The 14,794-nt window shown below is 46.2% G+C and overlaps 1 protein-coding gene across 1 annotated transcript; it reads right to left on the bottom strand.

The window, feature by feature from the left end:
• Positions 1-5,078: 5,078 nt before the first annotated feature.
• Positions 5,079-14,158, bottom strand: LOC306784609 (G-protein coupled receptor 83-like; the record flags this gene model as incomplete). The annotated part of the gene is made up of 4 exons (XM_079278637.1): positions 5,079-5,835; positions 6,202-6,335; positions 12,771-12,896; positions 13,724-14,158. The coding sequence occupies 4 exons, from the start codon at positions 14,156-14,158 to the stop codon at positions 5,079-5,081; spliced, it is 1,452 nt and encodes a 483-aa protein (XP_079134763.1).
• Between the last annotated feature and the right edge of the window lie 636 nt (positions 14,159-14,794).

The raw sequence follows: 14,794 nt of genomic DNA, 5'->3' as shown, positions 1-14,794 counted from the left end.
TAAGCCAATCAGCTCGTTGCTGTCGAACTTTAAAGTGTTCTCCTCTCTGCTGCTGTCATTTCAGCGTTAAGCAGATGCGAAGCGATACTATTTCCCTAACCTTACAACAACTAGTTGTGCGTAACTGAGACAATAGCGGATTCCGACTTTGATCGTTTCAGGAAGAGTCGGGTCTCAACATCGAGGTTTAACCGGAGCCGGCATTCAGCCCGCCAAGTGGCCGGCGTAGGAGCACTCGCCCAGCGCGGCGCAGCGGCTCCCCGCAGACGAGCAAGAAGCCCTCTTGGCTCGGCTAGGATTACTTCTAAAACTGTAAGGGATTGTTAAGTGGATTCGGTCTTCTAGGATAACCTTACAGAACTCAGTTGTTAGACATACAATGGATTTAACTTTTTACTGCCACGAGGAACTTTTACTACTTGAGCAAATAAATGCACTTGAGAAATTTACTTTAAATGCAGATTAGATATTTATTGCAGGTTATATTTAGTTAGTTAGCAAGGGTTAAGCTACAGCTCACATAAAATGTTACTACACTTGATTCGTTACTTTAATTTTCTTCTTAGATTATACTCATTGGTTTTAGATGCCGAGACGGCTCGGTTGGAGCTGGATTTTCAATGGTGCGATGAAAAGGTTATTTTGGAGTTGTTAGGAGCGAAGGTCCGGCCGGACCCTCGGTCCTCCTGCTCCCGCAGCGGAGTCCGTTCAACCGTCCTCAAGGCTCAGTACAAAGTCTTTCTAGGACTGCCGCGTTCCTCCGTTGTTCAGTTGTTAATGTCGAGCAGTGGGGAGAGGAAAATCTCCGTCTTTCAATCTTTGTCCACAAACAGCGGTCTTCTTTTCGTGAACAGAGCCGAAGTCCTCGAATACTTCAGTTGCAATCGTCCGTATCTTCTTCTCAGAGCGTCTGGACGGCTCGTGTAGAAATCCCAGCTTGCGGCTTGCAAGCGTCTCATTTTATCCTTCATTTGGGCTGTCTGTTTCCCCCCTTCCTATTCTGAACACATGATCCTTATCCCACCCTTATGTGTGTGTGCTTATGTATGGAAAGTACCGGAGTTCTCCTCTTGCTTCTATGAGTCATCTCTTGCAACAGATTTTGCTGCCGCGTGTCTGTTTTTCCGACCTACGCCCCAAAACATCTGTACCTGACTCACTGTCTCTGGAAGGTTCCATATTCCCCCATAACTCCTTTCATACACACACTTTTCATGTCTCAACTCTGTTGCACAGATCATTATTATAATCAGTTTTTACATTGTTAAATCACTCTATTTATTTACACATTCGTTATATAATGATCATAAACCTTATCTTTTGATTACACTTTAACTATTGATTTCTGAGTATACACTTCGTGCCTTTATATCCTGACTTTCCCCTGATCGTGTAGCATGTATCCAAGGCGGCTTCCTCTGGGATCTCAACTCTTCTCGACAAGGGATAAAGATAGTACAAATTATATTCTATTATATCAGGAATGCCCCTTTAACCGAGAATGGCATTCACATAACCATAACCGTAACCATGGCAACAGATGGAAAAAAAACATGAATCCAAGCTGTTAATAAATAGAAGCTTGATGTTCTTTTGGAGTTTAAGGAAAAACAAACCTATTTTTTCGTATAGTTATGGATTCCTGTGTTCATATTGGTCTCTCTGCTGCTTCGACCCATCGGATTAGAGTGTTCTCTCCCTCCAGCTACACAAGAGCCTGTCTGCTACCTTGTTAATCCCACAGGTCGCTTGTCTGGAGTGTCGTACTTTCTGTGCTGTCACTCGGACAACAAATGAATACCATCAAGAGAAAAATATGCCTTGTGCTATGAAAGTATGGGAAGGTTTCTACACAGCAGCTCTCCCCATTATTATTCTGTATGTACTGTGTTTTGTGTTTGCTGCTCTGCTTTTTCTTATCAGGAGAGCAGCAGTATGTCTCATGAAATCTGGTGTGTTAATCAAGTCAAGTACATTTTATTTTATAATCCAATAACCACACATCACAAATTTGCCTCAGGGGCTTTACAATCATCAAACATTGTATGACACCCTTCGTCCATTGGCACTTGCTTCGGATGAGGAAAAACTCTTTAACTGGAGAAAAAACAAGGAGGAAATCACAAGAGGAGTTTCTTAGGAGAGAGCCCTCTCCCAGGACGGACATATTATATGTATGCGCATTCTCCATTGTCTTTGAAGGTAGGTTGTGGTGGAAATGCTCTTTTTTTTCCCCAATGGTATGTTAAGAATCTAAGCAGATGTTACAGTTCAATCAGTGCCTTTTTATGTTTCCAGAAAAAAAGTAATTTTAAGTCTGAACAGTCAAACCCAATGCTTAGAATTAATTTGAATCTGATGTATTGTATCATAAAATAGGGTGACAAACACAAAAAAACATATATTGGTATTCACATTCCTGAACCATTAACTGTGGACATCTACATACATGGCATATTGATAATGTCCTCTGTTGCCAAACAACAAACCAAAAATAAAGCAATTGATTCAGTAGTACAACTTTCAGCAGTTTTTCTTTTACGTAAAACATCCACATGTAGGTGAAATAAACATTTAAACATAGAATATCTTTTGTTCAATATTTTCTGTATTTTTCACTGCCATTAGTGCTTTTTGTTGTATACATGTTTGATGAATGCACATTTCTATTTCATTTTGTTGAGCTGCAAAGAATGCGCTGAATGTGAAGACATCGCTGATATGATTTTTGGAAAAATATTAGCTTTTCTTCACAGCTAAATGCTGCAGTTCCCTTTTTCCTCCAGATGTTCTGAAAACCATCTGCAGTACATTTACGGTTGTCCTTTTGGTTGTCCTTGGGTTGAAAACCCTTAAGATTTTATTGGACTTCATGTTCTCTTAGATCCGTAATGTGACGTGATGGAACAGTACCTGTCTTGCAAAAGGGAAATGTGTTTTTACCAATTCAAATTCTCCATGGTTTTGAAAATTAGACTGTGGCAGACAGCAGAAAAAGTAACATACAAAGATCACCAGCAGGGAAAAACACTTCCACTTTTCTGCCTTTCGTTGGCAGAAAAAGCTAACCACATACACACTATACAAAAGGTGTCAACATGACTCAGACCTGCGAAGGCATGAAAAAGATGAAAAATGTAACAGTTGGAGAGCTGGCAGTCACAAAGGTACAGGTCATTAAGTTGTTAGTTTGCTTACGATAGTTGTATTCTCCCTTTGAATGGAGGTTCGAGAGATTGTTGCTGTCCATTTAAACAGATATGCTAATCAACAATGAAATTCACAGCAACGAAGAGACTGTAGTCCTTGTTGTCATGTACCTGTGGTACATAAAGAAATATTCTGCCTTCCAATTCTATAGCATCCAAAGTAGCACAGTGGGCTATATAATAGCCTATCAAACGGTCAGAGCATATGTTACATATTCCAGGCATATGATTATATAGATACATGTGCATTACAATGAGCAATGTTAAATGAACTGTGAGCATGCTCTGATGTTCCACCTCAAAGTGCACACTGTGATTTGCCAGCAAGCTTTCTTTTTTGTAAGCTTTTGTGAACCAAAATTAAAGTGGTCATAATTATTCTGTATCATCATAAATTTCTCTCAGGATTATCAACTTTCTCTCATTGTAAAAGTACTTTTAAAGCAAATACAAGGCTACAGAGATTACGATGAGGAAGATGAGTCACGTACACTGCTGTGATATTTTTCGGGTATATATATATATATATTTTTAACTTCAACCAGCCAAAATTAAAGCTAGCCAACAAACCCACATGGAGAAGAAGTCATTAAAGTGCACAGAAAATCATGATAATTTGTTAAACTAGGCCAGGGGTCACTAATAGGCAGACCGTGGTCCAGATCCAGACCCAGATGCCGTTGTATCCGGACCCCGGAACTAAAACCGAAAGACAATTGAGAATTATTGAATTGTGACAGAGCACTTCTATTTTAAACGGCGCAGCTTTTCTGGCCTTTACGGAACTCGTTAAGCGTTACAGGAAACACAGCGACCAATCATCTCACGTGATGCTACTCAGCCAATCAAATATGTGTATTCTGATTAACATCCCGACTCGAGTGAGATTTACACACACGGGAGAGACGGGGCGAATAGTTGGAGAAATAGTACGTGAGTCAGAGAAGTTATTTCACATGACATTCTCCAAAAAGAGAAAAGTGGTCAAAGAGACCATAGAGACCAGAGCCTCTAACGAAGCATGGACTCTTAAATGTTAATTCTTCCCTCGGGCAGTTTAAAACCAGTGTGTCTCATGTTCAGAGACCGTGACGATTAAAAAAAGGGGGCGATATGAAGCGACACTAAAGAGACAAAGCACAAATCTTTTGAGCAAACATACCAACTCAAATCCAACATGAAGGCACAGAAAATAAACCTAAGAGCCAAATATGATCAGAATTCTTATACATTAATTTACTGTCCAACAATGATGTTAAAAGAGAGGTAATTTAGCTGCGAACAAGTGGTTCCAATAACCATAGATCAAGTCCCTGCACACAAATTTCTCTTTTTAGAAGATGAGAAAAATTAAATATCATGGTTTTCTGGGGTGACATCACTTCACACCTGAATGAACTGAATTTAAAGCTGTAGGTCAATTCAGTGAAATTATTTTTTCTAAAATGAAGTACTTTATTTTAAGAGTAACATTTTTCAAAAGCTTTGTTATTTAATTAATTGACAGTCCGTTGTTGACTACATACAGACGTTAACACAACATCTAGGCTATTTCAATCCATAGCGCAATAAATCACAGCACAAGTTATTGTGATGTTTCGGACCTTTGTATGAGGAAATTCTCTCTAACTGGACCTCATTGGATTTGAATTGAAAACCCCTGAACGAAGCAACCTACTTTTGTTGAGGAGGGTTGTGCATTTAAATAGCAAAACGGCAGTTGTTGCTAATTATTTAAGGGCTGAGTCCTGAATTGAGTGAAAAGAATTGTGAAAAGAGACAACATTCTTTAAAACCACAGAGAAATAAAGCTCTGAGTTTTTAAGATTTCCTGTCCCTTTTGGAACATGACAACATCATACAATAGGATTAACAATCTCCAACAACATCAAACATTGTGGCAGTTGTTTCCAGTAAGCTCACAGCCACGATAGGCTCCACTGAGAGGATGTCAATTTTCCCTGTGAGGACCTGTCTGGCCGTGAATAGCACATTTGTATCTTTAAGGTGTTGGGATTGACTGGAGGAGTTGTGACTCTGCTGTGAGGAGGCATGGCCTGTGTGTGACAAAGCATGCCTTGGCCTCAAAGACTCGTGGTTGTCGGGCCAGGCAGTCCTGCGACAAGGAGGAGCAACGGGGCGGAGCTCTGGCTCCAACCCGACCACCGCCCTCTGTTTCCTCCTGCACATGTTGAAGAGGAGCCTCAGCTCCTTGCGGAAGGCCGGATTCAGACAGCAGTAGATGAAAGGGTTGTAGCAGGTGGCGCTCATAGCCAGCCAGTGAAAGCAGAAGTACAGGGCGTTAGAGGAGTGAATGGCCTGGCTGGACAGCAGCACCACATAGCAGTTGAGGGGGAACCAGCAGACGGCAAACACCACGACCACCAGCAGCAACATGGCCAACGTCCGCTGCCGCTTTTTTCTCTGAGCGCCGTACTGAGCTGTTGTGGTGTCACCGATGGTGTTGTGGCGCCACAGCCGGCAGGCCACTGTGGTGTAGGAGGCAGTGATGATGAGGAGTGGCAGCATGTAAAGTAATATGAAGGTCAGGAGGTCAATATACTGCCAGTAGACATCTGATGGCTCTGGGAAGTCTGGGACACAAAAACTGCGCTCCTTTTCCTTGCTGGGGAGGAGCGTTACCATACAGAGCAAGCAAGAATGACAGATTAGTGAACAAGATGAGAATTAGGTCACAGGAGAGTGTAGGCCTATTGCCCATTATACGTTATTCAATGAGACTTATTCAATTAACTTTGTTTGACTAAGATTCGACATACTATACAATACACATTTTTGCCTTTATTTTGGGTAAATTTCTACTCTGTCAAAGTCGTAAATAATCCTCAACTGGCTTTCACTCACTGAAGATGCCTCACATTGATGGAGTCTAATCACCAAAGTCTTCCTCTATTGCCAACCTAATATATAAATGTTGCACACTTCCACGGAATCTCTCCTTATTGAAATGTTTCAGTGTGTATCATTTCACCTGTATGCAAAAGTCAGGAGTTTTTGGTAAATTGCATGAGGGAGGGAGAAGCAGCTGGCCATCATCCATATAACAGCGACCCAAACACCACCTTGTGTCGGGGACATGCGAGGTCTCAAAGGGTGCAAAATCACCTGAAACAAAATCACCACACACAGATTGAAGTCAAATAATTCAAGTTCAATTCAATTCAATTCATTTTGTACAACACAAAATCACAAATTGGTACAATATGTACACATACAACATCCTCTGTCCCAGGACCCTCACATCAGTACAGGAAAAACTCCCCCAAAAAAAATCCTTTAATGGGGAGAAACCTGAGGGAGAGCAACAGAGGAGGGATCCCTCTCCCAGGATGGACAGAAGTGCAATAGATGTCATAACACACAACACATTCAATGCATATGATATAAATGATTCATATAATTTAGTAATGTGCATGTACAAATACACACACACACACTGCATATATGGATGAACTGCATAATCTGTCCACATCTGTGTAAGATACTCATCTGGGGGTTGAATTCTAAAATCAGCACCAGTTTTTTTTCCTCAGTGAACCATTGCACATCCTGAAAATGACTCAAGTCCAATATGAAATCTACAAATGAATAATATCACAGGAGCTCAGGCAAAGTTGTGAATGTGAGTGTTAATACAAAGGTCATATTTAATAAAAGCATTTTTACACTCAAAGCTGCAATGAGTAGACGACGGCATACTATTTTCTATTTCCTGCTAATCAAACTCTTGCTCTTTTTGTCAATGCTGTATTGCTTAGGTTCCGTTACACAAAATGAAGAAATTTCAAAAGAAGAAGTGGTTCGTACTTATTTAGTTATTTTTAAATTGGGGTTTCACATTCAGAGGAAAATATTGTTATTTTTACTCGACTAGATTCATTTGACAGTTAGAGTTGGGCCTGCTAGTTACCTTTTACATAATATCAAACAAACAGGACTTTCACCCAGAGATTTTGTTCGTGTCTTTTGTGAATCCAAGTCAACATTGACATATTTGACTGTAGTTTGTTACATAACTTCTGGACTTAACTAACGCCTGTTCCTGTTTGTTGCGTATAAACCTAAAAAAATTAAACGACACCGATTTTGGAAGTTTATTTTAAAAAACGATTGTATGCCTGTAGCGAGTAGAAACTGTCATGTCCAAAACTGACCCTGTGGGGCACCTAAAGAGTCATAGTTTAAAGTGAAGGGCCGCTGACCAAGCTGCCGGATTTGATGAGCTTGGGGTGAGAATGTATTGACGAACACACTGGCTGGAATGAGACTCACTTTGGTGCTTCCCTTCTCTCGCTCTCCTATGAGTCACTCACTCTCACGGACAGAAAAAGTATGGCAAGTGGTCTTACATTTATATAGCACCTTTCTAGTCTTACATTACATGCCAACATTTACCCATTCACACACACATCCATACACTGATGGCACAGCCTTTGGAAGCAATTCGGGGTTCAGTCTCTTGTCAAAGGACATTTCAACATGTGGACTGGAGAAGCTACAGCTGCCAAGTCAGCTGCTTCAAAGGCTCATGAAAACTGTCGTCAAAAGCACCAAAAAAAGAAAACCCTCAGAAGCTTGTTCAAAGGGGCAACAACATCCTTGTTGTGTGCATTTATCCTGTGGAGGAACAATCTACAACTTGTTGAAGTACAGCTTGAAAATGTTTTAATATGCTGGATATATAAATCCTGAACTGGAAATCATTTCAAATGCTCTCCTTTGCATTGACCATCACTTCTATTCTGCTGAGTTGCATACAAAGGTGAAATAACAGTGTATGTGTCAGGATCCAGGATTCCCCTGTCTGTTGTGGTGTGCCATGTGCTCTGTTTGTCCTCTGCCTTCAGACACCTCCCAGGGCCGCACCCTTAATTGTGCACGGCTGAGGACACTCAAGCTGATCACCTCCTGCAGCCTGACACACCAGACTCAGGGCCCCTTAATGAGTAGCCTGCCACTATATAAACTCTGGTCCTGCAGTCTGGGAGTGTCAGGTCGTACCGTCTTCTCCCGCTGAAACCCCGTGGTTCCTCTGCCCGCCTTGTGTCTGTGGATTACACTCCGCTCCTCTGCCCTCCTTGTGTCTGTGGATTACACTTCGCCGCTCTGCCCTCCTTGTGTTTTGTGGATGCGCTCTGCCGCTCTGCTCTCGTTGTGGTCTACGGATTACACTCTGTCGACTCCAGTATCGAGCCACGGGACTTCACGCCGTCAACTCACCAGCCCTCCAGTGTCGAGCCACGGGACTCACACCGTCGATCTGTCAACTCTCCAGTGTCGAGCCACGGGACATCACACTGTCGATCTGCCACTCGGGTGTCGGACCACGGGCTCCACACCTGCACCCACCTGTCTATAAATAAAGCCTGTTTAACATTCACTTCTGTCTCCTGTGGTCTTGCGTTTGGGTCCTATCTGTGAACTCCCGTGACAGAACGACCTGACCATAATGGACCCAGCAACCACAGGAGCAGCTACGCTGGCCGGACATAGCACGCAGCTGGAGGCACCCCAGCAGATGCTCATGGAGATGCGTCAAGCCCTGCAATCCATGGCAGGTGAGGTCTCTGGGGTTGGCCGCATCTTGCAGGAACTAGCCCGGACAGTCAAGTCTCCACCAGTTCCAGCACCCGCACTATTCCCGCCTGTCCTCGCTCCGCCGGTCTGGGAATCCCCCGTGCCGGTTCCGAGTCCCTATGATGGAACACTGGGGAAGTGTCAAGGCTTCCTGTTGCTATGCCAACGGGTGTTTGACCGACAGCCCCTGACTTTCGCCTCAGACAGGTCCAAGGTGTCTTACGTGGTCTGCTTACTGCGGGGAAGGGCTTTGGACTGGGCCATGTACACAGTGAGCAGCGACCAGCCTAATACTGTGGGGTATGTGGACTTTGTGACTGCTCTGATGAGAGTTTTTGACCCTCTGGGGAACTCTGAGTATATGGTCAAGCACCTTCTCAGCCGGAGACGGAGCCATGCAAGGGTAGCGGAACACTCGGTGGCCCGGCCGACTCCGGCTCCCCGTAGTCAGACTGCATTGCAGCCAGCTCCTGTTCCTGTCACCTCTTCACCACAGCCAGCTCCGGTTCCTACCGCCTCTGCGGCACAGCTTGCGCCAGTCCCGGCCGCCGCCGTCTCCATACCGCAGCGACCTCCAGTCCCGGCCGCCGCCGTCGCAGTGCAGCAGCGACCCCCAGTTCCCGCCGCTGCCGTCCCAGATCAGCAGCGACCTCCAGCTCCCGCCGCTGCCGTCCCAGAGCAGCGACCGCCAGTTCCCGCCGCTGCCGTCCCGGAGCAGCAGCGACCTCCAGTTCCCGCCGCTGTCATCCCGGAGCAGCAGCCACCTCCAGTTCCCGCCGCTGTCGTCCCGGAGCAGCAGCGACCTCCAGTTCCCGCCGCTGCCGTCCCGGAGCAGCAGCGACCTCCAGGTCCTGCCGCTGCCGTCCCGGAGCAGCAGCGACCTCCAGTCCCAGCTGTGGTCTCGGAGCCGCAGCTATCCCCGGACCTCGCGGCCGCGGAGCCAGAGCCGCTCGCTGGTCCTGCCACCGCAGCTCCAGTTCCTGCCGCCGCAGCTCCAGTTCCTGCCGCCGCAGCTCCAGTTCCTGCCGCCGCAGCTCCAGTTCCTGCCGCCGCAGGGCCAGCGCCAGTTCCTGCCGCCGCAGCTCCAGTTCCTGCCGCCGCAGCTCCAGTTCCTGCCGCCGCAGGGCCAGCTCCAGTTCCTGCCGCCGCAGCTCCAGTTCCTGCCGCCGCAGCTCCAGTTCCTGCCGCCGCAGGGCCAGCTCCAGTTCCTGCCGCCGCAGCGCCAGTTCCTGCCGCCGCAGCTCCAGTTCCTGCCGCCGCAGTCCCAGTTCCCGCCGCAGCGCCAGCTCCAGTTCCTGCCGCGGCCGCCTCTACGCCAGTTCCTGCAGCGCCAGCTCTAGTTCCTGCCGCTGCCACCTCTACGCCGCAGCCCGCTTCAGTTCCTGCCGCCTCAGCGCCGCAGCCCGCTCCAGTTCCTGCCGCCTCAGCGCCGCAGTCCGCTCCAGTTCCTGTCGCCGCCTCCGTGCCGCAGCCTCTCCCACACCCGGCCGCCGTCCCAGAGGCGCAACGACCTCCAGTTGCCGTCTCTGAGCGGCAGCGACCTCCAGTGCCCGCTGCCGTCTCTGAGCAGCAGCGACCTCCAGTGCCCGCTGCCGTCTCTGAGCAGCAGCGGCCTCCAGTGCCCGCTGCCGTCGCGGAGCAGCAGAGACCTCCAGTACCTGCCACTGCGGCACCAGCATCCTATTCTCCAGAGCCCTTCCGCCCGCCCGGCCGCCCGCCGGAGCACCCGGGGCCGGAGCCCTTCCGCCCGCCCGGCCGTCCGCCGGAGCACCCGTGGCCGGAGCCCTTCTGCCCTCCCGGCCGTCCGCCGGAGCACCCGTGTCCGGAGCCCTTCTGCCCTCCCGGCCGTCCGCCGGAGCACCGGGGGCCGACGCTCTTCGGCGGCCCCGTGGCGGGTCAGATCCTGTCACCCCTCCTCCGGACCCCCGCCGCCCACCCTAGTCGGCCTTCTAGCTGTGGGGACATCCCTCCTCCGGACCCCCTCCACCCGCCCTGTGTTGGGTCTTGTGTTACGTCTGGAATCCGTGCCTTAAGGGGGGGGTACTGTCAGGATCCAGGATTCCCCTGTCTGTTGTGGTGTGCCATGTGCTCTGTTTGTCCTCTGCCTTCAGACACCTCCCAGGGCCGCACCCTTAATTGTGCACGGCTGAGGACACTCAAGCTGATCACCTCCTGCAGCCTGACACACCAGACTCAGGGCCCCTTAATGAGTAGCCTGCCACTATATAAACTCTGGTCCTGCAGTCTGGGAGTGTCAGGTCGTACCGTCTTCTCCCGCTGAAACCCCGTGGTTCCTCTGCCCGCCTTGTGTCTGTGGATTACACTCCGCTCCTCTGCCCTCCTTGTGTCTGTGGATTACACTTCGCCGCTCTGCCCTCCTTGTGTTTTGTGGATGCGCTCTGCCGCTCTGCTCTCGTTGTGGTCTACGGATTACACTCTGTCGACTCCAGTATCGAGCCACGGGACTTCACGCCGTCAACTCACCAGCCCTCCAGTGTCGAGCCACGGGACTCACACCGTCGATCTGTCAACTCTCCAGTGTCGAGCCACGGGACATCACACTGTCGATCTGCCACTCGGGTGTCGGACCACGGGCTCCACACCTGCACCCACCTGTCTATAAATAAAGCCTGTTTAACATTCACTTCTGTCTCCTGTGGTCTTGCGTTTGGGTCCTATCTGTGAACTCCCGTGACAGTATGCTTAAAGAAGCATGGTGATGATATAAATTATGCACTTTTTATTATAGCTGGGAAACTATTCGAGCATACTAAAATTCTATTGAATGACATCTTTTGGAATCTGTACAGCAAAACCTAAAGTAGAGCAGAAGAGGATCACGTGCTGGGCTAATCGGGCAGAAAGAGGGTATGGACATGACAGAAGTAATTAAGGATATAGTGGAAAAGAATCACAGCCTCAGGCGCTGCATCCTTGCAAGGCCAATACGCGGTATATTACATTGCTAATGGGATGTGATTGTGGTTACAATGTTGTTGTGTTGCTGCTGCCTTTAATTGAACAAGATTCAATTAATATATTAATGAATTTCCTGCATTTCAACATTTTACTGCTGTATTTTATTTCTTACACTGTTTTTATTGTTTCAATGAATGTTCTTGTTTTTAAATCTCCTTTATTGTTGCCTTATGTTTTGATGCTTTTAATGGTTTTATGTGAAGCACTTTGAATTACCTTGTTGTTGAAATGTGCTGTACAAATAAACTTGCCTTGCCTTGCATCAAAAGCATTGAGCTTTTTAACACGAAAATCTCAAACACATCTACATTTTAAGTCACCGACTTGCCCCTTTTCCCTTACCTTTAACTGACCGTAAATATAGCCAGAATGCTGTAAACTTGGCATTCACAGATACACCCACATCTCTGATCTAATAGAATTCTTGAAATATCCACATGATAACATCATTATTCTCCATCTCAACGATGTCTCGCCCTTCAAATTCAGCACCATGGACAGCGCCACTTGGAGCACACTGCAGCCGTGTCTATGCAGGATTTTAATCTAAACTGTGTTACACTGGAAAAGGAAATAATAAAGCATTCAGTGTGCATGCATACTAAAATACCTTTGATTTTGGAGTGGGCTTTGGTGAACACTAGTCTCCCACAAAGCTAATTACAATTGAAAAAATAGAGTTGTGAATGGTCGTGAAAAAGAACAAAAACATATCTATAAAAGTTGTTTTAGGGTTGTATTCGAGGGCAAATGTAAATTCTCCCACTCTTACTAAACAGTGATGCTTGAATGAAAATACTATAGTTTTTGTCAGCATGGCATTGTTACTCTTTTATTACCAGAAGGAGCCCACCTTCCAGCTAAAACATTCACCTTCATGGCATAACTTCACATTATATATTCTCTGTGCATCACACAAAGGTATCAAGCTTTAGTGCACTCCAGGGACAGAAGAGTGTCACTGCTTCGTGTCTGTAGACAAACCTGTCGACGGTCCACTGCGATGGCGGTGAGGGTGAGAGTAGAGACGTGCAGGGAGCAGTATTGTACAAAGCGACTGATGTGACACATTGTACTCCCAAACACCCACGTGCTGTTCACAAACCGAACCTGAGGGAGCACACACACACACAATAGATCATGCACAAAAGACCATGAGTTGTGTGACTCCTGATTAACATGTAATAGGCAATGGTAATCTGATTTCAAAGTTTCTGTTTCAAAGCAAGTTGTAAACCCAGGAAAAAGTAGGTTTCTCTCCTCTATCGCTCCTCTCTCTCTCTCTCTCACTCTCTCTCAGTCACACACTCACTCTCACACACACACACACACACAGTTGAGTTTATATGACATTTGGGGACATTACATTCATTTACTGGCAATTTATCATAACCACGACTCGCTTGATCCTAATCATTACCCTTAACCTTAAACCAAGTCTTCACCCTAAAATGTAACGATTCACCTAATGGGGACCTGCATTTATGACCCATAAAGGTTGCAAGTCCCCACAATCTCACTGTGTAAACAGATTTCTGTCCCCATAAGGCGAGTAAAACACACACGCAATGCCTCAATACACTGCAGGTATGGCTGCAGTGGTGGAAAGTAACTAAATGCATTTACTCAAGTACTGTAACTGCAATTTTGAGGTACTTGTACTTTACTTAAGTAGTTCACTTTTGGTACTTTAAGTATTTGTTGATGTGGATCAATTTTTATGTTTAAAGGTATTTTGAATGCTTGCAACAAAGTACTTTTACACTGTAGTAGCCTACTGTCAATTTAACTTAGCCAGTCTGAATGCTTATTCCTGTCTTTGCTTCTTTAAAGTGTAAAGACAAGAGGAGCCTAATAGACTGTTTTTGGGCTGTGCTATTGGCTGTTCCCATCAGTACGTATTTCCCAACCCTATTCAAGGTGAAAGGTGCTCCTACCAGGGTGAATGGCGTATTGAGGACAGTGATGAAGATATCCGCCACAGCGAGGTTCATAATAAACAAGCTGGTGGCGGACAGGGTGCGCTTGTTTTTCACCACCACATGGCACACGAGAGTGTTCCCGAACAAGGAGATCACGATGATCACAGAGTATGCGGCCACCAGCAGCGCCTTGACTCCGCTGTCCTGCGACTCCCCGTTGCGGCGCTTCTTACTGGCCAGAGAGCGCCAGTCCTCCAGCATCCCCTCGTCAAAGTCCATGAGGAAAAGTGCAGAAGTCCGGTTACCCAACTGCCCCGAAACGTTAAGTAAATGCGCCGTGTCAGAAAACATCCCCTCTCCCAGAAGTGAAGAGTCGTTGAGTCGGTGTCCCGCTGCTGCAGGGCTGCCCATCCAGAGCACCACACATAACCAAACACACACGGCTCTCATTTCAGCACTTGCTCGTTTTAGTATGATCTAAACAACTGCACATCTGCTGTGGAGATGCTGAAGCGCCAGCAACAAGTTGTGTGATGCGACTCAACAGCGCGACTGCTGTTTTTAACCTTCTCTCTGAGAGAGAGAGAGAGAGAGAGAGAGAGAGAGAGAGAGAGAGAGTGAGAGAGAGAGAGAGAGGGGATTTATTTATTTTTTTGCTTAATTTACATGAACATTTCAAAAACATTTTTGCCAAAGTATCAACGTTGCTAAAAGGTATTTGAACAATACACAAAAATAGTAACAGTTTAAATAACACATCTTAGATAAAATACGGTGGATAATACGGTAAAAAAAAGTGTGTGTGTGTGAGGGAGAGAGTTGCCTCTGATGTGCCTGATGATTGACTCATTGTCACCACCTATAAAATACAGTAGTGAAAAGTAACTAGCCGGTCAAAGTGGACAACTGCACATTATTTGATTAACTTTTGTACAAGAGGAACCATGACATTGTTTTTTACTTGATTTAAGTGTACATTTGTCTACTGCTAATCTGGTGGGTAAAGTGGAACTGTAATTAAAATGTCATCAACGTCTGAATAGTGTTAATCGTAAAAAAAAAAGAGAGAATGATTCAAATACATTT

This window comes from Melanostigma gelatinosum (assembly GCF_949748355.1).
Source record: "Melanostigma gelatinosum genome assembly, chromosome: 11".
NCBI classification, from domain to species: domain Eukaryota; kingdom Metazoa; phylum Chordata; class Actinopteri; order Perciformes; family Zoarcidae; genus Melanostigma; species Melanostigma gelatinosum.
Note: the sequence above shows the minus strand (reverse complement) of the source record. Positions and strands in the feature narration are given on the sequence as shown.